Here is a 26,670-nt window from a genome sequence, read left to right on the forward strand (position 1 = left end):
GATACATAATTTCAATGCATAAATATTCAGTGCTATAAATTCAATGGCTTTTAAATTTCAAAATCCGACGAAACAGATTGGCTTCCATATTTGAACCCCTAATGTCTGCATGTCAAATTTCTTTGTCACTTTATTTTGGCAGTCCATCACCAACACAGAGGTTGAGGTATATTGGACACAGGCTGAGCTAAACCATTACTGTCCATCAAAACATTGTGTATTGCGTGGAAGTAGTTGGTCCTTGTCAAATGGAGCACAAAGGTGTGAATAAGTAAATTCTTTGGGGAGATCATCGCCATCATTATCATCTTTCTTTCTTTCTTTCTCTCTCTCTCTTCATCTGCCTTGTGTCTTTCCCGTCCCAGACTTGTTAATGAGTGTTGTTGACACTGGTTTAGTCCCGGGAAAGGTGGAGATTAAGTCTTCATACCGGCCAAGGAGGATACCAAGGAAAAAAGGTCACGTTGTACATGATCAAATGAGAAAATAAAATCTCAGGATAAAGCTTCACCCAGGATAATAATCCTCTGTCAATATGCCTTGCCTATTATTGCTATAATAAACAAGCTAACTGGGAATTATGACTGCACAAGTGAGCAGACAGGCAAAGTGAAGGTTATTTTATCTGCAATAATGGTGAGTGAACTTGTGAACGTTTGTGGACACAAAAAAACCCAATTTTATTTATTTATTTATTTATTACAGGGACGCACTGTACCTGTAAAAAATAAATAAAATTTTATTAATTATTATTATTATTATTAATAAACATTATTAATAATAATAGTTAGCCAGAAGGCTATTTTTCATCTGCAGTCCCTAGACATAAATTCATAAACGGCACATAAAAGGAAGAACACAACTTATACACACACACACACACACACACACACACACACACACACACACACATTTGCACTATTTGTGAGCACCCTCATTGGCTGTGTTCATTTGTCCCTCTCGCCATAAATCATAATCAAACCTTAAACCAATTCTAATTCTAATCTTATTTGTATCTAATTTTTCATTTTCTTAACAGAAGACATCTGTTTGTTCTGCAAATGTATGAAAAAAACATTTTCTTGCATTTAGTCTAGACTACAATGCCATCTGCAAGTATTTGGACAGTAACACATTTTTAATTGCTTTCTCTCTACTCCAGCACATTGGCTTTGAAATGAAACACTGACTACGTTTACATGCACATAATATTCCAGTTTTTGCCCTAATTCTGGAAAAAGATGATATTCTGACTCTGCTGTTTACATGGCTAATGAAAGTATTCCACTAATATTCCTGTTTACGTGTAGCCGTGCAAAACAGCAGCGGTGATGGACTTGTTGGACCGTTTGAACACAGCGTCCCTCTTTCATTCCTTCAACCAGTTTGAAACTTGAAAAGGTCGGCGTAGGGATGTGTGCGAATATCCAAAAACCTGTTGATATCCAAGTCTTTGATAATGTTTAAAAGTAGTTGTGTTTCTCCTTATCTGGTCTGCAGCCTTGCAAACTGTTGGCTGGTTGGTTTGTGTACAGAAACCAGTGAACGCACAGAGCTGACCATAAGCCTGCGGTAAAAATCCTGATTGATCCTGATTGATATTCCGAATGCGCTGTATACATGTCCAAAGAATGCCTCTAAAACCTGAATAATACCTGAATATCCCAAGTTTTAATCGGAAAATGTTATATTCTGAAAAAGGCCTAATTCGGAATATCCAACCGGAATATGCTGTTTACATGACATGTATCAAATTCGGAATATTGTCATATTTGGAATAATAGTCACAATCACTTGGACAGACAATAAACCGTTTGGCCATAAAAAAAAAAGAAAAAAGAAGAAAATCCTTGTCGCTTTGTCTGTATGCTCATCCCTATAGATCATCCTAAAATCAGAGGGTGTGGGGGCAATGTATTAAAAGTCTACCAGTCACACACAATGTGGACCAGAACACTCCTTAAACCTCCTCAAGGCTGCTTTAATGCACTGGATTCAGTGGTCCACTGAAAACAGCTGCCCCCTGATGAAAGCGGTGGGACTGAACCATACAGCAAAACCCCAAACTCTAAGTTAAATGAGGCTTAAGCAAATCTCTGTCCAGCTGTAGAGTTGGTGATAATTCTCTGTGGGGTCATCACTTTTAGTAACCTTTCATAATTCATGTAGTCCATTTCATTGTTATAAAAAAAATATTGATTAGTGCAGCTTTTAAAGTGACTGTCAGCACTTTTACCACATTCATTTCAAATCCAATTTTTTTTTGGAAAGAGACAAAAGAATAGAAACTCTCACTGTTCTAACTGTACTGTATGACCTGAAGTGCAGCTGTGTAATTGGACTTGGAGCATAGACATTATTCCTGAATAGTGCTGCTGAAACATATCTGCTATAAGTTTTGGCAGAGGCATGGAACAGATGTGTGCACATTTGTGTGTGTGTGTGTGTGTGTGTGTGTGTGTGTGTGTGTGTGTGTGTGTGTGAGAGAGTGTAAGAGAGTGAGAGAGTGAGAGAGAGAGAGAGAGATTTTATGACCTCAGTTCGAATTATCTACTGATCATTGACAGTGATGTGTGGTCAGGGCCCCTATACTACACCACTGGGACAGACATCTGTGATCTACACCCTCATTTTCATTTTGAGTGACACTGACAATCTCTTCTTCACCATCTACTGCTCATATAGTGTGCGTGTGTGTGTGTGTGTGTGTGTGTGTGTACGTGTGTGTGAGTGAGTGTGTGTGTTCTGAATCTGTGCACCATGCCTGCACGCCTCAAGGCTCCCTCTGTCTCCATTCAAAACAGAGGCAGGTGTTGCTAGCATCCAGGTCAGCCAAATGCACTGTAAATGGATTTCACATACACATAAAGCAGAGACGAGTTGATGCCAACTGTGCTAGAGGTGGTGAATCCTAATGTCCTTCCAGCATGTTTTCAGTAGCCACTTCGAAGGAATGGTGAAATTATATTACCCCCCCATGTGTGTTTGTCTGTGTGTGTGGGCACCCCAGTGTTTTACACGTTCACTTTTCCATTAGTGAGGGTGCCTTTTTTCCCTGAGATTGTTCTCTGTGGTCATCATGAAGCCCTCTATTTACCAGCCCTGCACCTAGGGAGCCTGTCATTCAGAGTGATGGACAGACAGTCTGTTGAAGGGGAGAACTCTTATCGGTTGTAGGCAATTTACTTCCTCCTGTGTGTGAAGTACATTTGCTTCAGTTCAGTTAGGAATAGATGCTGTATGCATAGTGCGGCAAAAGGGTTCTTTTTTTTTAATTCATTTTTTTATATTTACTGTGGTGGTTTTTCACCATTTCTAAAATACAAGCAATTTTGCCCATATCATAAAATGAATTGCTGTTCTTGCCAAGAGAGAAGTCTTGGATGAAAAAACATACTATAGATGTGATCATTTAAATTGTTTTAAGGGGATGTTTCATTATTAGCTGTTAGTCAGCTGATTTCCAGTTTTCTAGAATTCAACATTTCCATGAAATTAGGCCAAATCTTTATTTTGTTTTGCTTCCATGGATTTGTGTTTGTGAGTTACATTTTACTGTATTGATAACAGTAAATGTTAGCATACTAACATGCTGACTTAAGGCGGTGAACATGGTAAACATTATACCTGCTAAGTATCAGTAAGTTAGTCTTACAAAGCTGCTAGCAGGCTGTACACCCTTATGGTGCATTCACATGGATTCAGGCAGACGGACAACACCACGGTCTGACGGAATGGCAGGACAGAAAAAGGAAACACACGGCCTGACGTTGCTATGGTGATGTCATATTGTTTACAAAGAATGGAAGAAAATATATTAAATAAAGGTATTTTATATTATAGCTCTAATCATAAAGTTCCGGGTAGAGCCTGACCGATATATCGGCGGGCCGATATTAGGCATTTTCCAAACTATCGGTATCGGCATTTATAATGGCCGATAAATTAATATTTAAAAAATAACGAAACACCCTTCATCCATGTTATGAGTGTTGGCGTTGCATAGTTTGTCCACCAAAGGGCGCTCTACAACGTTCCTGTTGACAACACTCGTGTTTAACCCTTTAAAGGTGCCCTGCCACACGTATTTCATTACTTTGTGGTAATGTCTGAAGTTCTTCCATGGACTCTGTAACATTTTTTGTGGAAAAAATGCCTTGGTTACCTTGTTTCAAGCCATTCTAGCGTGGTATAGAAAGCCTGCAGGAAGACTCAGCTCGATTTGTGCCAGTTCTCATTAATATTCAATGAGCTAAGCTGCTTGACTCTGATTGGCTAACAGCTAGCCAATGAGAGCCTGGCAATCAGCATCCATTACCCAGCGCAACTGGGCGACCTCATGCATAGTAATGAGCTCAGGCAACATGATGTCAGACTGACCAGCTTTTGTAATTGGCCTGATTTCTTCACTTATTTCCTTTCAGTGGCTAGACCTGACAGAGGAGGTAGCAGTTCATTTTCACATTCACGACATAACACAAACACATACGGACCTAACAAATTTCAAAAAATGCAAGTAAAAACGGTTTTGTGTGGCAGGGCACCTTTAAGTTTCATATCTTAAGTTGTATGTATTGTAAGTTGTATTTTTATACATTTTATTTATCAGAACTTTACTATATTTTGATGTTCCTCTGTTCTGTTGTGACAATAAAACAAGTTTATTTTTAAACTGCATTATCATATTATTTTAGTGAGGACTCATAAATAACTACAAGTAACTAATGTTAGGGAAATCTGTTTATGTTTTGTTACGCGTTTCTGGATTTTAAAAAATGTATATATCGGCCGATATATCGGATATTGAAATCACCAAATATTTGTATCGGTATCGGCCTTAAAAATCCTTTATTGGTCGGGCTCTAGTTCCAGGCATTGCTGCACAAAAATGATTCTAGCCACTCGGGAGCTTCTCGTTGGCTAGATCACGTAACATCTGGTTGTGGCCGGAGGGTGGCCAATGCCATCTTTGGTAACTGTTGCTGGTATTCTCTGCCGACCTCACCTAATTTTACATATACAAGAAAATGTATCCTCTGCATTTAACCCATCCACAGAGATATCCCGTGGTCTTGCCAATCCATGTGAATCATTGTGTCATTCTTTCTTTTCCCTGCACCCCTCCCTCTGTGTTGCCAGGGCATTATCCAGGACGTGAAGTTGATTTTCGCTCCCAACGGCTACATTACACAGTGTCCTAACCTTAACCGCAGTGAGTATCATGATGACACAGTCATACTGTACATTACATAGTGTTCCGAACACGCTGAGAGTGAAGGTAGAAATAAAAAAAGAACACTCCCCATTACTGTGTGCCATTGGACTTTAATGAGCTATGTGTCAGCTGGTGGTGACCTCTCCTCGCTGATCACAAACAAAGCCTCCCTCCATTTTATCACCTTCCTCTACTCCAGTAATCTTCATTTCGCTGTAATTCAGATTCAGTGCAGCCACTCTCTCTCCCCGCCTTGTTTCTCCATCTGTTTACTGTCAAACAGATTAAGATACAAGGCCACCGCTGTGCCACTGTCTCTGTTACTGATCAATAAGGCATGTAATCACACCTTGTCACTTTATTATTAATACTAACACCAGACACAAGCCTAAAACAAAGAGTAAACAGATGTGTGAGGCTTCCCTTTTGTATGCTGCTGGCTGCTATGAGTGGTGTCCAAATACATACAGTGTAGTCAGGCTAATACAATTAGTTAGTTTGTCTTTTTTATTTTTTTGGGTTGCATTGTTTATGCCCTATCTCCAGGGTCTGCAACCTGCAGCTCCGGAGCCTCATGCGGCTCTTTAGCCCCTCTCCAGTGGCTCCATGTGGCTTTAACAAAAGATTAGATGGAAATGAAAGAGTTATTTTTTTTAACATTTTAGCATTTATTTATCATTGTTGTACTGTAGGCCTAAAGTCATTCTTACAATCTCCATTTATGCTAAATAACATTTTCAGCAGCATAGCATCTTATCCTGTAAATTTTGCCGAACCTCAATAGTGGTCTTGAGTTTCCATAAATTAGCTATGGATTCCAAATAAAAAATAAAAAAAACTATGTAATAATATTATACTGTTATAATGTTTAAAGACATTTCCAGGACAAGCACACTGCATATGTTGAAAATTATCTGGCTGGGGATGAGAGAAAGAGGGTGATTTCGGAACTTCTGTAGAAAGCAGAGTAGAGCAAACGTACTTCCAAGTATTGGATCAAATGGTCAATAGACAGGGCCACAAAAAAACATCACCATACTAATAAATGCTCATTTAGAGCTATTAGTAATGTTGATAGGCTAATTTAGACTTGATAGGCTGTAACCTTCATTATAAAGCTCAAATATGTTGTGCGGCTCCAGAAAGATTTTCAAATTTGATATGGCCTAAAATGGCTCTTTTGATAGTAAAGGTTGCTGACCCCTGCCCTATCTAAATGCTTCCCTCTTGCTCTTTCTCTCCTTTTCGTCTCTGTTTTGGTGCTTTCCCTTTCCTCCGTTGAGCCTGTCCGACCTGCAGCGATTTCCTGAGCCTGGTGCAAGGCATCATGGACCTTCAGGAGCTACTGGCCAAGATGACCCTGAAGGTAAGAACAAGGAACGACTTCCAACACAAATACCACTACCAGCTCACCAGACTGTATAACAACTTTGGGGAATTTCTAATATACTGCAAAACTTTACAGATGGACGAAAAACGGAATATGCTAAATGTTGGCAATGACGTTAGTGTTAAATAAAAGTATCCAGATAAAAGATCCACAAATACCCCTCCCAGTTGTAGCTGACAAGTAAATACATAAATAAATAAAAGAAAATGAATAACTAACGTCCTTCTCCACAATAGCCGGAGACAACTGAATCCTTTGATTTATTACATTGTTCTTTTTTCCTCTAAAGTCAGTATCTCATTTTTGTTTAATTTTAACAAGACGGTGCCCAAAAAAGTTATTGTTGGGAAATAAAAAAAAAAATGAATGAATCCGTCTTTAGGAAATATGATTATTATGCCAGTTATTATTGTGGAGAGTGGATTGAAGTGGTTTTAAAAGACCCACAAAAAAAACGAAAAGATATTAATGTGCATTTAAGAGGGAACGGAAAAACCGGCAATTACTTGGTCCCAGAAGTTCCCCTATTATTATTTTCATGGTTTTGTTTTTTACAGTTTGCAATCGCTCAGGATTAAAGTGATGAAACAGTGGAACAGTTTTGACTTTTCATTATACTGTACATTTACATCATAACAGTAGAGGGTAATGTGAATGCATGCACTAAAGCTCCTTGAAAATGACAGTAAAGAATATCGGAGCTTGACTTTGTAAATAATAGTTGACAAAACAACCTCAACTCAAAGTCCACTTACTTCCCTCTCCTGGAGCTTTTGACTGTCCTCATCGATGGATCGATCCATGGAACTGTAGTTGAATTAATAAACCCTCTGGGGTTTGGGTGCCTGGGTAGGTCACCTGGTAGAGAGCAGGCGCCCATATATAGAGGTTTACTCCTCGACGCAGCAGCAGTGGGTTCGACTCCGATCCGCGGCCCTTTGCTGCATGTAATTCCCCCTCTCTCTCCCCTTTCATGCCTTCAGCTGTCCACTATAAATAAAGGCCTAAAAATGCCCAAAAACTGATCTTAAAAAAACGCCTCTGGGGTTTAATAAATCTAATCTTGAACTTGTGATTACATGTCAATGGCTGCTATTCTGTTTAATTACAGATCAAACTTTTTGTCAAATTCAGTGAATATTTCCTCATAGTCCACTAGCTGTCCGTTCTGTGTGTGCACGGCTTTTTAAATGGAAGCACAAGCAATGGAAGAACAAGCAAAGTATGGAATTATTTTTGTGTCTTTAATACCAAGCAAAACTTCTCAAGTATCAAACAAAAATCACTAACTCAAGCAAAAAAACTGTCACCTCAAAGGTAGAACTTAAAACTTGCAAACAAAACATTTGTGTAGTCGTAAACTATTGGTCTTATATTTGTTTGATATTGTGTCCTTTTGTTTACCGTTCCCTCTGCTTCTTTCTCAATGATCAGTCTTTTGATCTCTCCATCACGTTTGCAGTTTCGCTCCCAGCTTTCTCGTTTGCGCTTCCCAAGTCTTTGTTTGCGATTCTGACACAAAGCTATCGCGTGGGCAGGTCTTACAGGGGTGCGTCCCCATTGGCTAATGCGTATTTGGAGTATTTTCAGAATCAGAATCAGAATCAGAATCAGAAAGGGCTTTATTGCCAAGTACGTTGCACATACGAGGAATTTGTCATGGTGTTGTTGGAGCATGTCACACATACAAATATAAGAAGGATAAAAAGATATAAACAATATAAGTATAAACATATACACACAGTACGTATTAATAACGATAAAATAAATTTAAATAAATAGTAAAATAAGTTAAACAGTAGTGAAAAGGGACGCTACAGCAGAGTAGGTACAGTGGCATGAGGAGCCAGAGGTGGGGTGTGGAGAGAGTCAGGATGGATTCCGAGCCTTGTTTAGAAGGCTAGTGGCGGAGGGGAAAAAACTGTTTATGTGGCGTGTGGTTTTGGTCCTAATGGACCTCATCCTCCTGCCAGAGGGGAGTGGCTCAAAGAGCTTGTGTCCGGGGTGGGAGGGGTCAGCCACAATCTTTCCAGCACGCTTCAGAGTCCTGGTGGCGTATAGGTCCTGGAGCGGCGGCAGATTGCAGCCAATCACCTTCTCAGCTGACCGAATGACACGCTGCAGCCTGCCCTTGTCCTTGGCAGTGGCAGCAGCGTACCAGATGGTGATGGAGGATGTGAGGATGGACTCAATGATGGCTGTGTAAAAGTGCACCATCATTGTCTTTGGCAGGTTGAATTTCTTCAGCTGCCGCAGGAAGTACATCCTCTGTTGTGCTTTCTTGACGAGGGAGCTGATGTTCAGCTCCCACTTGAGGTCCTGGGAGATGGTAGTTCCCAGATAGCGGAAAGACTCCACAGTGTCAATTGTGGAGCCACAGAGGGTGATGGGGGCAGGTGAGGCTGGGTTCTTTCTGAAGTCCACAACTATCTCCACTGTCTTTAGAGCGTTGAGCTCTAGGTTGTTTTGCTTGCACCAGGTCACCAGGTGGTCAGCCTCCCACCTGTAGGCGGACTCGTCTCCATCAGAGATGAGTCCGATGAGGGAGGTGTCGTCCGCAAACTTCAGAAGCTTGACGGACTGGTGACTGGAGGTGCAGCTGTTGGTGTACAGGGAGAAGAGCAGAGGAGAAAGAACGCAGCCCTGGGGGGATCCAGTGCTGATGGTCTGTGAGTCGGAGACGTGTTTCCCCAGCTTCACATGCTGCCAGGACTGACAGGAAGTCAGTGATCCACCTGCAGGTGGAGTCAGGCACACCAAGCTGGGAGAGTTTCTGCTGAAGCAGAGCCGGGATGATGGTATTGAAGGCAGAGCTGAAGTCCACAAACAGGATCCTGGCGTAGTTTCCTGCGGAGTCCAGGTGCCGGAGGATGTAGTGGAGGGCCAAATTGACTGCATCATCTACAGACCTATTGGCTCTGTAGGCAAACTGCAGGGGGTCCAGGAGGGGGTCGGTGATGGCTTTGAGGTGTGAAAGCACAAGGCGCTCAAAGGACTTCATAACCACAGAGGTCAGGGCGACGGGTCTGAAGTCATTAAGTCCTGTGGTCCTTGGCTTCTTGGGGACAGGGATTATGGTTGAGGTCTTGAAGCAGGCTGGCACGTGACATGTCTCCAGTGAGGTGTTAAAAATGTCTTTGAACACTGGAGACAGCTGGTCAGCGCAGTGCTTCAAGCTGGATGGGGAGACAGCATCCGGTCCAGCAGCTTTCCTGGGATTCTGTCTCCTGAACAGTCTGTTGACGTCCCTCTCGTGAATGGAGAGAGTCGTCACTGAGGTGGGAGGGGGGGTGGAGGTGGAGGGGACCTTTAAGGAGGGCATTGGTGGGGGGGGCCCAGGACCCTGCTGAGGTGGGCGAGGTGGAGGTGATGCACAGTGGCTGTAGCTGTAGGGAGGTGTCGTGGGGGATGGTGTCAGGACTGTCCTTTTGTCTTTCAAATCGACAGTAGAACTCGTTCAGGTCGTTGGCTAGGTGTCGGTCATTGAAGGAGTGGGGGGTTTTAGGCTTGAAGTTGGTGATCTGCCTAAGTCCTTTCCAGACAGTCGCAGAGTCATTAGCTGAGAAATGGCGTTGGAGCTTCTCAGAGTACCGATGTTTAGCCTCCTTCACTGCCTTGCTAAATTTGTACTTTGACTCTTTAAATCTGTCTTTGTCCCCACTCCTGAACGCCTCTTCCTTAGCCAGCCTTAACCTTCTGAGTTTGGCTGTGAACCAGGGTTTGTCATTGTTGTAACTCACCCTGGTGCTTGATGGAACACAGCAGTCCTCACAGAAGCTGATGTATGACGTCACAGCCTCTGTGTACTCATCCAGACTGTGGGTAGCAGTCCTGAACACATCCCAGTCAGTAGAATCCAAACACGACTGGAGATCCTCCACAGCCTCACTGGTCCACTTCCTTGATGTCCTCGCTACAGGTTTGCAGAGCTTTAGTTTCTGCCTTTTGAGTGACAGCTCTGTGCCTGCCGGCCCCCTGACGTTTCAGTGCAGTTAACTTAAGAGATTTTGGAGGACACACAAACCACTCCACAGCGGATTCCTACAAGATTAATAAAATGTAAGTATTGATCATATATATTGTCTGTGATGTACTTTGCAAGCATGGTTACTAGACGTTTGTTGTTTCGTTGTGTTAAGTTACTAATTAGCTAGTAAAGCTGTTAACTTAGCGTTTAACGTTAGCTAACTGCTAACGTATTAATTATCGTCTTCTCTCTGTAGAATAATGAAACATTGTGGGACGTGCAGGACCCCGAGCAGAGCAGAGCTACGATGCTGTCCCAGGTAACGTTAGCTAGGTCAGTAACGTAGCTATATCTGATAATACACAATGCTAAGGTATTGGTTAAGTAGTACAATGTAGAAGCTGTGCATATAATGTATTCCTATCTAGAGGTTGACACGTACAGTACATATGCAGTGTTAGCTGTGCCTAACTGGTTCATCTTTATAGATATGTGCATTATTATAGCATAGCATAAAAAGAAACTCAGTAATGATAGCTACATTTACACCAAGAGGATGACATTACAAGACAACAAGAATGTTCATCTGTACTTCCTAGTTATGACAAAACTGGCTATCCTAACTCTAATTACATGTCTTCTGTTGCATTTGCAAGCAGGTCAGCATAAGGAAAGTGTTCATATTGTTTTAAAGCCTGTTGCTAATGGCTACTTAAAAGCAAGTTATTTTAATTGTAAATCACCCAATCTTAGAAGCTGCAGTTATCAATAAGAACTTTGTTACCATTTGATTTGTGTAAGGAACTTTGTTATACTTTTCTATCACAGCTCACATCAGGCAGCAGGCAGTCCAACCAAGAGGACGTGGTGGCAGAAGAGGGAGAGGAGCCTTCAGTCTCTCTGTGGAGGAAACACTATGTGTGCTAAGGCTTCTAACAGCCAGGGTATAGACCGATAGAGTATGTATTGATCATATTTTACTGAGATACTCAATGAACACTTACAATAACCTTTTTCTTAAGTTTTCATTGGTGTACTTGTAGTTTCTAAGTCCATTGTATATCAATATATACAGTATACTGTCCTGTAATTTAATTTGTGTTTACATTGTTTTACTGTAATTATATTTTAAAATGCACATAATATATTAAAACACTTTTTTACATTCACCCTTGTCAGTTTGGTTCATTATATAATACAGGACATAAGGTTGAGACTATATTATAATGCTTTATTTTTAGTCCAATATAAAACTTCACATACATAATGGATATTTGAACGTATTTGGCTGGGGCCCCGGTAGTAGAAGAAGCTGGAACTCAGTGTCAGTCATTATTTGCAGTACATCACAGGTCAGGATCCGTTTTTCATCACCAACAATACACAAACATACTGAGTAATTGGGTTATGTATATATTTCACATATTCAGTTTCACCTATGCAAGCTGTATTTCTCTGCTGACTTGTGTCTGCAACAACACTTCTGAGGGTGGTGCAGGAATATCACGCACAACTCCCAGACGCCTGGGATCATCTGGTCTCCTGAGCTCACTGATGGACAACCACTCCAGTCTGGACGACAGCCTCTTTGAAGGGCTGGGATGTGGCTGTAGTCCTTCACTTCCTTGACTTATTGTAAAGCTTGAAGTACCTTATTAGATGAAAAAAATTTTTTGAATTTAGCTCAATAACAAATAATTTTAATTTTGCACTCTAGGAACATTTTTCTAGCTTTCATAATCACTACTGGAACACTTATTTCTGGAATATTATTGATCACACTTTCTAGATTCCTACCTCCGTGTTGACTACATGTGTAAAGTACAATATGGCTTCATGTTGAATTTACTCAAATGATCCATCTGCTTTTCCCTTGGGTAATCTGCCAAGGTGGTCCAGGGCAGCCAGCGGGACCCGAGCTTCATCAGCCATGCACATCACTAAAAAAACAATAATGATCACTTAGCAAAGTGTGTTAGTTAAAAGTACATTGTTTGGATAATAGTAACAATATGCATTCATTCTAAATATTGTTGAAATTTACATTGTTAAAATATACAAAAAATATGTCAGTTATCTGCCATCTTGCAGCAGTGCAATACAAAAAGAAACAGTGTATAGATGGAACATTATCTAATGTATGTGTCAACCTCTAGATAGGAATACGTTATATGCACAGCTTCTACATTGTACTACTTAACCAATACCCTAGCATTGTGTATTATCAGATATAGCTACGTTACTGACCTAGCTAACGTTACCTGGGACAGCATCGTAGCTCTGCTCTGCTCGGGGTCCTGCACGTCCCACAATGTTTCATTATTCTACAGAGAGAAGACGATAATTAATACGTTAGCAGTTAGCTAACGTTAAACGCTAAGTTAACAGCTTTACTAGCTAATTAGTAACTTAACACAACGAAACAACAAACATCTAGTAACCATGCTTGCAAAGTACATCACAGACAATATATATGATCAATACTTACATTTTATTAATCTTGTAGGAATCCGCTGTGGAGTGGTTTGTGTGTCCTCCAAAATCTCTTAAGTTAACTGCACTGAAACGTCAGGGGGCCGGCAGGCACAGAGCTGTCACTCAAAAATACTCCAAATACGCATTAGCCAATGGGGACGCAACCCTGTAAGACCCGCCCACGCGATAGCTTTGTGTCAGAATCGCAAACAAAGACTTGGGAAGCGCAAACGAGAAAGCTGGGAGCGAAACTGCAAACGTGATGGAGAGATCAAAAGACTGATCATTGAGAAAGAAGCAGAGGGAACGGTAAACAAAAGGACATAATATCAAACAAATATAAGACCAATAGTTTACGACTACACAAATGTTTTGTTTGCAAGTTTTAAGTTTTACCTTTGAGGTGACAGTTTTTTTGCTTGAGTTAGTGATTTTTGTTTGATACTTGAGAAGTTTTGCTTGGTATTAAAGACACAAAAATAATTCCGTAGCAAAGAGGCTCGGACTGAGTCACACAACACTATTCCACACGTGCTCGTGCACAGGACAGGGGAAAGGCCATGGATGTGCAGTATAAAAAGAAAGGCAGTGGGAGCGAGAGGGACGTCAAATCTGGCACATGCTAACGTTCTGAAGGAGAAGTGTATTTGTTTGGGTGTTGAGTTCAAAATATCAACAATCTTTCTCCAGAATCACATACTCCACCTTTTAGACATTAATTAAGAATTGCATTAGAAGTAAATGTATGTCAGACATTCATTATACTGGCCTTCTGTCATAATTACCAAGCAGCTACGTCTTTATTACTGTAGCATATGCAGGGATGGGACAATAAATGAAAAAAACTACTGTATATATTTAAATAAAATAATTTATACCATGTTTATTTTTCTGTCCTGCTGCTACTCTCATTTTAATGAATGTCAGATGCTAGAGGATAGTTTTTTGGGGGCGAACACACACACACGCACGCACGCACGCACGCACGCACGCACGCACGCACACACACACACACACACACGCGGACACACGCACGCACACACACACACACACACACACACACAGGAAGGATGCATTCAGCTTTCAGAAAGGTGTCAGGAAATGGCGACTGCATTGGCACAACAGGAGGTGTGCATTCTGAAGTGGAGCCATGGGGGAGAGCTTGAACCATTTCTAAGACTAAACATCTGCATAACTCTGTGTGTGTGTGTGTGTGTGTGTGTGTGTGTGTGTGTGTGTGTGTGTGAGAGAGATTCTGCGCATGAGTGAAGACTATCAGGTGGGAGTGAAAGACGCAAGGACATTTCAGCGGGCGGGCAAGCCATAGAATAATTTTGGGTGTAAATAAGGGTGAAATGAAGAACATTACCCTACCGCTGTGTCAATGCATCCTTCTTCACATGAACACACCTCAAACTATTGCCACCTGACCTCATTGCTCATACGAGTCGCAACAGGAAGGATGCAGTCACCTCCAGAGCTAAATGGCTCTCTGCCTTGATGCTGTAGAGAATTGAGGAGATCAGCATGGGGTGAATAATTGCTTCATCCCGAGTTTGTGATGCGGAGTGTCAAGGCGAGGTGACATGAAGATGACCTCCGCTGTGTGCGGATTAGCATGGAAGCATTTTCATGTATTATACCAGTTTGTCAGAGGAAGCACACGCATTGTGTTTATGCCAAAAGATTCAGTAGAAATGGCTCAATAGCACTTTTCTCCCCCATCTCTAGTGGTATGTAGCCATGTAGATAGTTTTTTTTTTATTTTTTTTTTAGCTATCTGTCTTAGATTTCTGCCTACAATTGAGGTGACATTTGGGGAATTTTGACTGTGGTGCTTACAGCAATGAAAACTTACTCTTTTTTTTTTAAATAGACAGCAACATCCATGGTAATCTGGATTATCCACAGACCTCTCTGTCAACAGTTATTTTTAAACTACTTTTGACTGAAGAAAAAGTCCCAATAAGCATGGCTGACAACAGAGACACATGCTGTATCTCCAAACTGAAAGTAAAACCCAAACTCTCTGCATGGCTAGACACTGCTGGAGGTAAATGGGTATTATGGGTGAACTGACCATTGATACCTGTATATCGTGTCCAGTCTAAATCATCTTCAGATTTTGTAATTTTTGAGTTTTCAAATAAACTCCTCCTTTATGCTGCTTGATATTCAGGGCCCTGTGAAAACAACTATCTTGACTGTAACCGTAACTCTCCCTGCTATGTTCCAGGCTCCCGGTTCATCTGTAAGCACTGCATATCTTCCAGCCATTCTCCCGCTCATCCTACAATAAGATAACCCATTGCATTATCTCAGAAGTGAATTATCACAAAAGCTGTTTTTCTAAATTAATCAGAAGCTGACATATTGGAGATGCACGGTCTTCACACCACGGCAAGCTTTAAGTAAGCCATTTGCTTAGGATAGCTATTAAAATAAATGATGCATACATTTTTAAACATTCTCCTCCATCGCTGCTGCAGTGGATTCCCTCGTGTCTCAGCCATGAAAACGGCTTTGAGTCTATCTAGTGTTCTTAGTAATAACAGAGGATTCAGGGTCCATGCGTCAGCTGGATCAATGTTTGTTTTTACTGCAGGATAGCTAGTTTGATTTTCCGGCAATTTGCACCCAAAGTAGCTCCCTATGCACTTACAATAGCTCACCCAGGAGGATAATTTCTGTCTTTACTTTGGGTTGGACTCTGAGACAAGGTTTTAGATGATTTATGAGTAAGTTTGCATAGTTTAAGGAGGCCTGTGCTGCTTTCCCTACCTTGCTAACCTACCTTGTTTTGGCGGAGGTGTTGTCCTGAATCCTTACAATGAAGGTGACCCATTGTCAGAATGGACACAGTTATCAGAATAAGATTGGATTTATGGTGTTAAAGTTATAGTGCATAGTTTCTGTCGCCTCCATGAGGAATTCTAAGTAATGACAACAAATCTGCCGGCTCATCCACGTGATACAGGCCTTCAATGATCACCCCCCCACCACCCCCCACCACCCCGGCCCCTCCTCCACGCAGTTGCTGGTAGCCAAAGAGGACACGGAGGATTAAAAAAACATGATGGACTCTTCAGAAGAGGGAATTATCTTCACTTGAGTTTCTGCGAGCGAAAGTCGCCTGACGACACAATCTTCTGAACGTAGCCATACTGAGAAATACAGAGAGAGTTGTGTGGAGCTGAGAATCTTAATTAGCTTTGTAGCAACTCATTTGGCAATGGCTTGAATCTAACGGACGTTCGTTAATATCAAAAAGTTGCGCACCAAAGCTTTAAGGGGGTCACGGCGTATCTATGAAACATATGAACATAGCTGCAGTAACACTGTAGCCCACAGCCCCTTCTCAAAGATATTTGCTACAGCAGTCTAGTGTTGCAGGCCCAGTGGCTGAAATCTACGCTGAACTATAAATGAAAACCTACACCATATATATTAATGCCAGGACTGCTGTTAACCCCTTGCGTAAGGTATAAATCCAGTTAAGATACAAATTGAAAAATACCAGTTCCTTCAACTCACTAAAATGCTTGTACAGAAACACAACTATTTTGCAAATTAAACATATGTTTGGCAACGTGTAGTGGGTTTTCAACTATGGAAAGTGGGTTGGTCATCATACATTTCATGATTTTCTTCTGTGTGCTGTGAAGGGATTTTTCTTTTTGGTTTCTCACTTTTCCTTCATTGCATTAATTATGACCTGGCTCAAGTGGCCACAACAAACGGGAGACACACCATCATCGAGGAACAAAACATATGTATTTAAACAAATTAAACCAAAGTATGCCATATTAAAGGGGTAAACTAAGGCCACATCCACACGTACCAAAACGATCTTTTTTTTACCCGTCTTCCCTGGATTCGTTTCAAGAATAGTTACGTCCATACGGATCCACTTGTAAATGACTCAACACGCTACTTCATATTCCAGGCCTATAGGCGGCATTGTTTCTGCTACAGAAATTCACCAAAACACAGAGAAGAAGAGCATAGTTAACTTCCACTTCCCATCATAACATGACTAGCTAGACTAACGTTCTCTTAATACATCCATGAACTCGCTATAATAACTTTTACCACTGCTCATTTTATAAAGGCCGCCGCAAGAAAACGTGTCTTTGTTTACATTATATAATGTGCTGTTGGATTGCTTTTTATTTTGCAATTCTGTCTGCCATCGGACATGATTGCAGCGCACTAGCTAGCAGAGCTAACATTAGCGCGCTAACGTTAGCTCTGCTAGCTAACATCGGCAGTCAAACATCAATGAACCAATGTCTTTTTGATAATCTACACGTTTTCTTGCAGTAGCTTTTCTACAATAAGCCGTGGTAAAAGTTACTATAATCCATTCAAGGAGTTGATTAGCTGACTAGCTATGACATCACCGATACGGACGTATTCGTATTCGCCATCCAAATGAAGCCAAAAGAGAGCCGTTTTCGAATTTTTTCACCCTGGGACCCGGTTTCAAAAAAGTGCGTTTTCAGGCAGTGCGTTTACTGGATCCGTGTGGACGACGGGCCCAAACGATGCAAAACAGGTGCGTTTGCATCAAAAAGCGTCTCCGTGTGGATGGCCCCTAAGTACTTCCATTATGGCGTGTGGAAATCAGTGGTGTCAATGAGTGGAGGTGCATGAGTGAAAAGCATAACCAAACCAAACAGGAGAGAAGCAAAATTTCAGCAAAGTAGAGAGTCAGCTAGAGAGAGGGCTGCCAGCTGCATCCAGACTTAAATAACCTGGAACACCCTCAGGTGTTGCTCTGACGCCCACCTGCAGAGAGAGCACAGACCGGTGAATCATACCGCAAACTCCAGATGAAACATCAGGGGGCATCACACATTTGTATTACAATATTTAGGCTGACTTTGGAAGGCTAAGAGAGAAGGATTCCCCTACTTGCTGTAAACCCAAACACATCCTTACCTGTATTACTTAGATTTAAAGAAGCATTGATCTATTAAGCCTTTAATGGTATCATCAGGGTTTGGAGTCTCAGTGTGTGCTTGTTGCATTTTTACAGCTAAAATATGATAATTACTCAGTGGCAGACATCCCAGAAATAAATTACAAATTAAATCTAATTAATTGCTTGTTGGCCCGAAACTGATTGGTGCCCAGAAAATGTGTCATCCTTCAGACATGCAGGCAAACAAAAATAAAAGATAAATAATAAAAGATTAAAGATAAAGAAAAATGCACCTTGCTTCCATTCACACTTTGTCTTTAGCTGTTATTTTATTATTTCACTGATGTCTCTCTGCCTCATGTATCAACCATAGGAGATACATACCTATTAGCCTCTGACTCCTTTGTGCCATTTGATGCTCACGTTGTACAGGAAAGGTATTCCTCTGTGGTGCCTCGAGGCAGCCTGGCAGCCTTTGAAATAGCCTTTCAAAATTTTGTTTAGGGCTTTGACGGGACATCTCTACACACAGCTCTCCTGCATCCAGCCGGGACTCCTCTTTATGAAGTATAAAGCCTCAGTGACATCCAAGATTTTTTCTTTTTTAACTGAGAAGCCTCTATCATTTAGCAGCGAGCCCTCTTCCTGATACCGTGGCCTAGGCAGGTCTCAGAGGAGCAGCAGAGGGGGCGGAGGCAGAGCAGCGTTGAGTGTCTTTAGTGGACCTACAATTTCTGAGTTGACCTACAGTACACAGCTCCGATCAATAGAACCTTTGGATTTCTTCACCTTCCCACTTTTCAGAATGGCCTCTGGTTAAATATGTGGGTTAGACAGTACTTGTATTTTATAGATGTATGCAGGGTGCAATTTGTGAAAAAAACAGAGAGGGGGTGGGGGGGGGGGGTTTTGATCATGCACAACAAAACAAAACATGCAATAATTAAATCCCCCTTGCAATACCATGGATATAGTGCCACTCGGCCAGGCATGCCAAACACTTTGTTTACTTCGCTGCGAAAACAAAAAACTTTCACCCAGGAAATGCTCGTTCGTTCTTTGGGAATGTCTTAATCCAAACCACAGTCTTTACCCTATGACGCTTACTTTTTCTGGCTAAACTCCACTACCATGGCCCCTGAAAGGACCATCATCTGGGGATAAAAAATAATTCAGCAGAGGCAGCGATATGTAGATCAGAAAGGGGGAAATCCCATGCACGTGACAGTTGTTGCTCACAACATCCAACATTAACTGCATCAGCACAATGCCAGATTATTGACAATTTATCTGCACCTGATTGGGTCACTCAGTACTACCACCACTATTAGTTTCTACAATGGGAAAAAAAAGGAATTTGGTTTAAAAACTTTAAAACTCACCTTATTTTTCACTTACTGTAAGTCTTTCACTTAGGGTATGTCAATCAAGTTAAACCGAGCTAAAGGTTTCAATTTGAGTTTAAAAACGTGGAGTAACAGGGCTGATAAACTAATCCAATCCTGTTTTCTATACATATTTACCATACTACACATCTTCAACAGAAAAGAATGCAATGCCACCTGAATTCCATTTTTTCATAAACAAAATAAGAAATACCTTTTGAATGAATGTATCGGCAAAGTTCATTGTAGACATCATTTCAAAATGTTGACACTATATTTCATTTATTTTCTCTACAATATTTTATAACCTTAACCAAGCATTGGGAAGGTCTAAACTAGGCACTCACAGTGCTTGGTTAAGGTTAGGGAAATATCATGGTATTTGTTCGTTTCCTAAATGGTCAACAGATATCTGAAGCAAGAGACAGGACATATTTACTCAATCAACATTTCCCTTACCCTAAATCAAGTGCTTTTGTTGCAAAAAAAACACACAACAAGACACAGGATGGGAACTGCAGTGTGAAGTCCTGAACTCCTTCCCATGACTTCCGTGTGACACAAAAAACGTAGGACTTTCGTCACTGGAAAAGAAAACAGCAATATCGTTTCCTACAAAACATACTTGGAAAAAACACATTAGTAATATATAAACAATTTTAAAGAGACAGGGTTGTTAAATCCTCATTTCCACATGGAAAGTTAATCCTGGTTGGTGCAACTCACCCTCTGTGCCCCTCCCCGTGACACTGGCTTGTGACACTGTTGTCAGTCATATAAGCATCACTTCTGTCGAGAGACAGCCGTGGGGAGTGTTGAGCATGAAATAAGCTAAAGAAGGAGGGCTGATCGGTGTGGGGGAATACAAGAGGAGTGAGGCAGGATCGGGGCTGTCAGTCCTGTCTGTCATTTTCAGTAGATTATAGCCTGAGGTCTGGAGCATGAGCTGAATGATGATCACTTATTATTCTACGTGCCCTTCTAATGAGTGCATTAGAAGAGCAGCTCTCTGTGAAAACCGAGCAGGGGCACGCCAGAGGGCTGGGGGGGGTTAACCTGCGTGCACACTCAGACTTTTGATTTGGTTTTGTGACTCTGGTGATTCTGTGCTCATCCTCAGTTGAACTACGCAGAGTCCAGGCTGACCCAGCTGGAGGGCTGTCACTGCGAGAGGACCTGCAGCGCCAACAGCCTGGTCTACCGGGATAAAGAGCTGTGGGTGGAGCCCGAGAACTGCAGGAACTGTGCATGTAAGGTGAGTGTCACTCTCATCCTAGTCTACTGTATATCGACAGTGATTCGTATGTAATCAAAGGAAAACAGTCATATTCAAAGGGAAAGTGGGTACACCAAAAATGACAATATTGATAACAAAATCTGAATCAGAATCAGAATCAGAAAGGGCTTTATTGCCAAGTACGTTGCACATACGAGGAATTTGTCATGGTGTTGTTGGAGCATATCACACATACAAATATAAGAAGGATAAAAAGAATATAAACAATATAAGTATAAACATATACACACAGTATGTATTAATAACGATAAAATAAATTTAAATAAATAGTAAAATAAGTTAAACAGTAGTAAAAAGGAACGCTACAGCAGAGTAGGTACAGTGGCATGAGGAGCCAGAGGTGGGGTGTGGAGAGAGTCAGGATGGATTCCGGGCCTTGTTAATAAGGCTAGTGGCGGAGGGGAAAAAAACTGTTTATGTGGCGTGAGGTTTTGGTCCTGATGGACCTCATCCTCCTGCCAGAGGGGAGTGGCTCAAAGAGCTTGTGTCCGGGGTGGGAGGGGTCAGCCACAATCTTACCAGCACGCTTCAGAGTCCTGGTGGCGTATAGGTCCTGGAGCGGCGGCAGATTGCAGCCAATCACCTTCTCAGCTGACCGAATGACACGCTGCAGCCTGCCCTTGTCCTTGGCAGTGGCAGCAGTGTACCAGATGGTGATGGAGGATGTGAGGATGGACTCAATGATGGCTGTGTAAAAGTGCACCATCATTGTCTTTGGCAGGTTGAATTTCTTCAGCTGCCGCAGGAAGTACATCCTCTGTTGTGCTTTCTTCACGAGGGAGCTGATGTTCAGCTCCCACTTGAGGTCCTGGGAGATGGTAGTTCCCAGGAAGCGGAAAGACTCCACAGTGTCAATTGTGGAGCCACAGAGGGTGATGGGGGCAGGTGGGGCTGGGTTCTTTCTGAAGTCCACAAACATCTCCACTGTCTTTAGAGCATTGAGCTCTAGGTTGTTTTGCTTGCACCAGGTCACCAGGTGGTCAGCCTCCCACCTGTAGGCGGACTCGTCTCCATCAGAGATGAGTCCGATGAGGGAGGTGTCGTCCGCAAACTTCAGAAGCTTGACGGACTGGTGACTGGAGGTGCAGCTGTTGGTGTACAGGGAGAAGAGCAGAGGAGAAAGAACGCAGCCCTGGGGCGATCCGGTGCTGATGGTCTGTGAGTCGGAGACGTGTTTCCCCAGCTTCACATGCTGCTTCCTGTCAGACAGGAAGTCAGTGATCCACCTGCAGGTTGAGTCAGGCACACCAAGCTGGGAGAGTTTCTCCTGAAGCAGAGCCGGGATGATGGTGTTGAAGGCAGAGCTGAAGTCCACAAACAGGATCCTGGCGTAGGTTCCTGCGGAGTCCAGGTGCCGGAGGATGTAGTGGAGGGCCAAATTGACTGCATCATCTACAGACCTATTGGCTCTGTAGGCAAACTGCAGGGGGTCCAGGAGGGGGTCGGTGATGGCTTTGAGGTGTGAAAGCACAAGGCGCTCAAAGGACTTCATAACCACAGAGGTCAGGGCGACGGGTCTGAAGTCATTAAGTCCTGTGGTCCTTGGCTTCTTGGGGACAGGGATTATGGTTGAGGTCTTGAAGCAGGCTGGCACGTGACATGTCTCCAGTGAGGTGTTAAAAATATCTGTGAACACTGGAGACAGCTGGTCAGCGCAGTGCTTCAAGCTGGATGGGGAGACAGCATCCGGTCCAGCAGCTTTCCTGGGATTCTGTCTCCTAAAGAGTCTGTTGACGTCCCTCTCGTGAATGGAGAGAGTCGTCACTGAGGTGGGAGGGGGGGTGGAGGTGGAGGGGACCTTTTAAGGAGGGCATTGGTGGGGGGGCCCAGGACCCTGCTGAGGTGGGCGAGGTGGAGGTGATGCACAGTGGCTGTAGCTGTAGGGAGGTGTCGTGGGGGATGGTGTCAGGACTGTCCTTTTGTCTTTCAAATCAACAGTAGAACTCGTTCAGGTCGTTGGCTAGGTGTCGGTCATTGAAGGAGTGGGGGGTTTTAGGCTTGTAGTTGGTGATCTGCCTAAGTCTTTTCCAGACAGTCGCAGAGTCATTAGCTGAGAACTGGCGTTGGAGCTTCTCAGAGTACCGATGTTTAGCCTCCTTCAATGCCTTGCTAAATTTGTACTTTGACTCTTTAAATCTGTCTTTGTCCCCACTCCTGAACGAGTCTTCCTTAGCCAGCCTTAACCTTCTGAGTTTGGCTGTGAACCAGGGTTTGTCATTGTTGTACCTCACCCTGGTGCTTGATGGAACACAGCAGTCCTCACAGAAGCTGATGTATGACGTCACAGCCTCTGTGTAATCATCTAGACTGTTGGTAGCAGTCCTGAACACATCCCAGTCAGTAGAATCCAAACACGACTGGAGATCCTCCACAGCCTCACTGGTCCACATCCTTGATGTCCTCGCTACAGGTTTGCAGAGCTTTAGTTTCTGCCTGTAGGCGGGGATCAGGTGGACCATGACGTGGTCAGAGTGTCCCAGTGCAGCACGGGGGACGGCGTGATAAGCATCCCTGACTGTGGTGTAACAGTGATCCAGAATGTTCTCCTCTCTGGTCGGGCATTTAATATGCTATCTATATTTAGGGAGTTCATGAGTGAGGTTCCCTTTATTGAAGTCACCAAGGATAAGAATAATTAGGGAGTCCGGGTTGGTCCGCTCCATACACAGTATCTGGTCGGCAAGCATGCGCTGCGCGTCCTGCACGTTGGCCTGCGGTGAGATGTAAACACCGACCAGAATGAATGAATGGAACTCACGGGGTGAATAAAAAGGCTTACAGTTTATGATGAAATACTCCAGGTCAGGAGAACAATGCTGCTGGATCACTGTCACGTCGTTGCACCAACCGCTGTTGATGTAGAAACAGATTCCTCCACCTTTAGTTTTGCCAGAGAGGTCCGTGTCTCTGTCCGCTCTGAAAAGCTGGAAGCCTGCCAGCTGCAGCGCAGAGTCCGGTATTATTCCACAGAGCCACGTCTCCCTGAAGCACAAAACAGCAGATGAAGAAAAGTCCCTGTTTCCCCCCAACAGCAGTTGTAATTCCTCCACTTTGTTGGGCAGAGAGCGCACGTTAGAGAGGAATATTCCAGGTAACGGTGTGCGTGATCCTCGCTGGCGGAGACGCACCAGCGCACCGGCCCGTTTCCCTCTCCTCCGGCGTTTCGCTGCGTGAGCAAAGGTGAGCGCACCTTTGACCAGAATGTCCAAAATTTCCAGTGAAGGGAGAAGAAAAGTGGGAAATAAGTCTGATGGTGTTGTTGCCCTGAAGTTCACTAGCTCTTCACTTGTGAATGAGATACGGGTACCATCGCAAGAAACAAAGTTAAAACACAAAACAAAACAAAACAGTGCGCTCCAACACACCGTGTCGCCATTCTGCGGCGCCATCTTGTCAATCACCTCTGGAACACTTTCAGCATCACAGATTGATGATACATAATGGTGTAGCAGGATATGAGGGTAGATGTTTTTCTTTAATGGAAAGTCAGTGCAACCCTTATTTCCCCCACTCTCAACACTTAGCTTCCTTAACTTGTCTTTCCATCTTTCCCAGCCCCTGCAACATCTCTCCCTGCCTCCTGCCCGCCCCCTAACAAGCGGCCCCTAATAAGCCTCCCTCTGTACTCATACATAGGAGCCGGACTTTAAAATTTGTTGAATCAGGCCAACCCCAGCCCTGGAGAATTAGACTTGCTGCATCATTGCACATCAAGCACAGGGTGGAGTTTAGTCTGTCTGCTTTCCTCCTGTGGACATGCCATTAACTGATAACCTCAGCGTCCTGGGGGAACCATTTCCGATGATTCATGAAATGAAGAGGCGCTCGCAGAGAGGGATATCAGCCTAAAAAATGAAGCCAGTCCTTCAGGGCCTGAATAACTACCTGCTATCAGCTGGCCACTCACTTTCAGTATCCGCCATCCAGCGCTCTGTGATTAATCTGTTATCTGATTGGATGACATTATAATTCATTTTTTTATTCTGAAATATGATAGCTTTGAGTTTCAGATTGCATTCTGAAGGTGTGATTCTGAACAGTTTTGAGTTAGTTTGCATGGTGCTAAAGTGCAAGAGCACTAGCCATTCAGGGCTGGCATTGGATGAGAGCATACATCACACTGCATGCGATTATATATGTGTACTGTTGGGCTGGAGTAAAGAGTGTTTTTTTTTCTTTTCTTCCAGTAAAGATATAATATCCCATGAATGCTTGTGCAAATGTAAATTGAGACATAAAGGGAAATAGGAGAAGTGGATTTTTGGCAGTGCTCCAGGCTAAAGCCATATGTTCACAGTGAGCATTGGTTCTTTGCTTCTGACGTTTGCATGTTTAAACAACAAACATAAAAAGAATAATTTTCTTACAGAATGGTGTGGTGGAGTGTCGCAGGATTTTCTGTCCTCCAGCAAACTGCTCAGAGGACTTGCTGCCTGTACATGTTGATGGGACTTGCTGCAGGAAATGCAGACGTAAGTATCAGAAGCACACATTTAGATCAAGCAGGATGCAGAAGAAATGTTCAAAACCAAACCTGTGAAAAACCCCCTCAGCTCATGTACAAAAATACCTTTCACACCACACATATAGGCTCAGGTCAAATCAGCTGCTAACTGCTGTTCCTTTGTTTTTGTGCAAAGCGGTGGAAAGAGATGATGATGATGATAATTTAAATGTGGTTAAAAAAAAAAAAAAAAAAGTTTAAATAACCTTCATCTTGCTCATTCTACACCATGGCATGAGCACTATTCAAATCCACTACATTGGCTCGCAAAATACTAAGAGTCTACATTGCCTCGGCAGTTCAAGAAAAGGTGAGATTGACCTCACATTACGGCTACATTTACATTGCTACCTTTTGGTTTTTAAGCAGAGTTTTGAGCCAAAAGCGATCTCCGTGCACACAAATGTTTTTAGTTCCAGTAGAAGAACTAATCTCTGTTTAAACTAACATGCCAAACCGCATATCTCATCAACATACCTGCATACTGTGCGTGCGCCTGCCGGGGTAAACAGGAGGCAGCATGTATACTTGTTGCTGGTAGTTGCCATGGTAATGTTAGTAGCTTAGTCTCAGAGAATGAGACGTCATGACTGATAAGACCCAATCAGGCGGTGAAACGTTGGCGTCAGTGTTGGTTTTTCCAAAGGTCTCCGTTTGCGTCTGTTGAGACGGCAACACAACCCCGCAGATTTCAAACCAAAATGGGTCAGAAGTGATTTCAAATTTCTCCGTTTCAGGTGCTCTGAAACACCAGAGCAGTGTGAATGCGAGGTGTTAACGTAGCAAAAGATATTCGTTTTTAAACCAAAACGTAGTAATGTAAATGAAGCCTAAGGATTGTAAATATCCATTTTAATTGGATGGTGAAGTAGGGCTAATAGAAGCCACATAGCAGGAGGGATGCTGAATGGCTGCCGGTCAATGGAAGGACATTGATACAAAGTAATGACAATCAAAGGTTTGACAAAAGCGTGTATAATAGACCATTCGCTTAACCTTTTCTCGAACTGTGTTTTTCCAATCCCACCTTAGCAACTGTAACTAGGCATAGCAGGTCTGTCAAGCTTTGAATTTCTCCTCATGATGAAACAACATGCCTTATGAAGAGGAATACTCAGTATATCAACAGTTTGGAGTGCGGTGTCTTTTTTTTTTAGCCTTTCCAGAACCAAAAACACAAGAAGTAAGGAATGGATTAGATCTATAACAGGGGGTCCGTGACCCCTAGGGGGTCCTCAGAGTCACTGCATGGGGGCCTCCAAATTATTGTCAATTTTCTTATTGTCTTTTTCAAAAATGAAAATGCCTTGACATAATTCCAACATATTATTAGCAAATATAAATCCCCACTGATGATAGGCTTACTGGCCTAGAGGTAAGATAGTCACTAAGATAGCAGCCCACAGATGCAGTTCATCCTAGATTCACTGTGCCACATGTGTAACATTAAAATATGATTTATAAAATCATCTAACAATTAAATATTTTTATAGCTCATGCAAAAAGGGTA

At 42.6% G+C, this 26,670-nt stretch overlaps 1 protein-coding gene across 1 annotated transcript in view; it reads left to right on the forward strand.

Moving 5' to 3' along the window:
* LOC116067214 (protein kinase C-binding protein NELL1) overlaps positions 1-26,670 on the forward strand; it is a 319,826-nt gene that overhangs the window by 113,539 nt on the left and 179,617 nt on the right. Inside the window, exons 6-9 of the mRNA XM_031323575.2 lie at positions 5,140-5,212; positions 6,499-6,581; positions 20,480-20,614; positions 25,026-25,128. Of these exons, the coding sequence (XP_031179435.1) occupies positions 5,140-5,212; positions 6,499-6,581; positions 20,480-20,614; positions 25,026-25,128 (394 nt within the window). The remainder of the gene's footprint in view (positions 1-5,139; positions 5,213-6,498; positions 6,582-20,479; positions 20,615-25,025; positions 25,129-26,670) is intronic.

The sequence above is a fragment of the Sander lucioperca genome, chromosome 3 (assembly GCF_008315115.2).
Source record: "Sander lucioperca isolate FBNREF2018 chromosome 3, SLUC_FBN_1.2, whole genome shotgun sequence".
Classification (NCBI taxonomy): Eukaryota; Metazoa; Chordata; class Actinopteri; order Perciformes; family Percidae; genus Sander; species Sander lucioperca.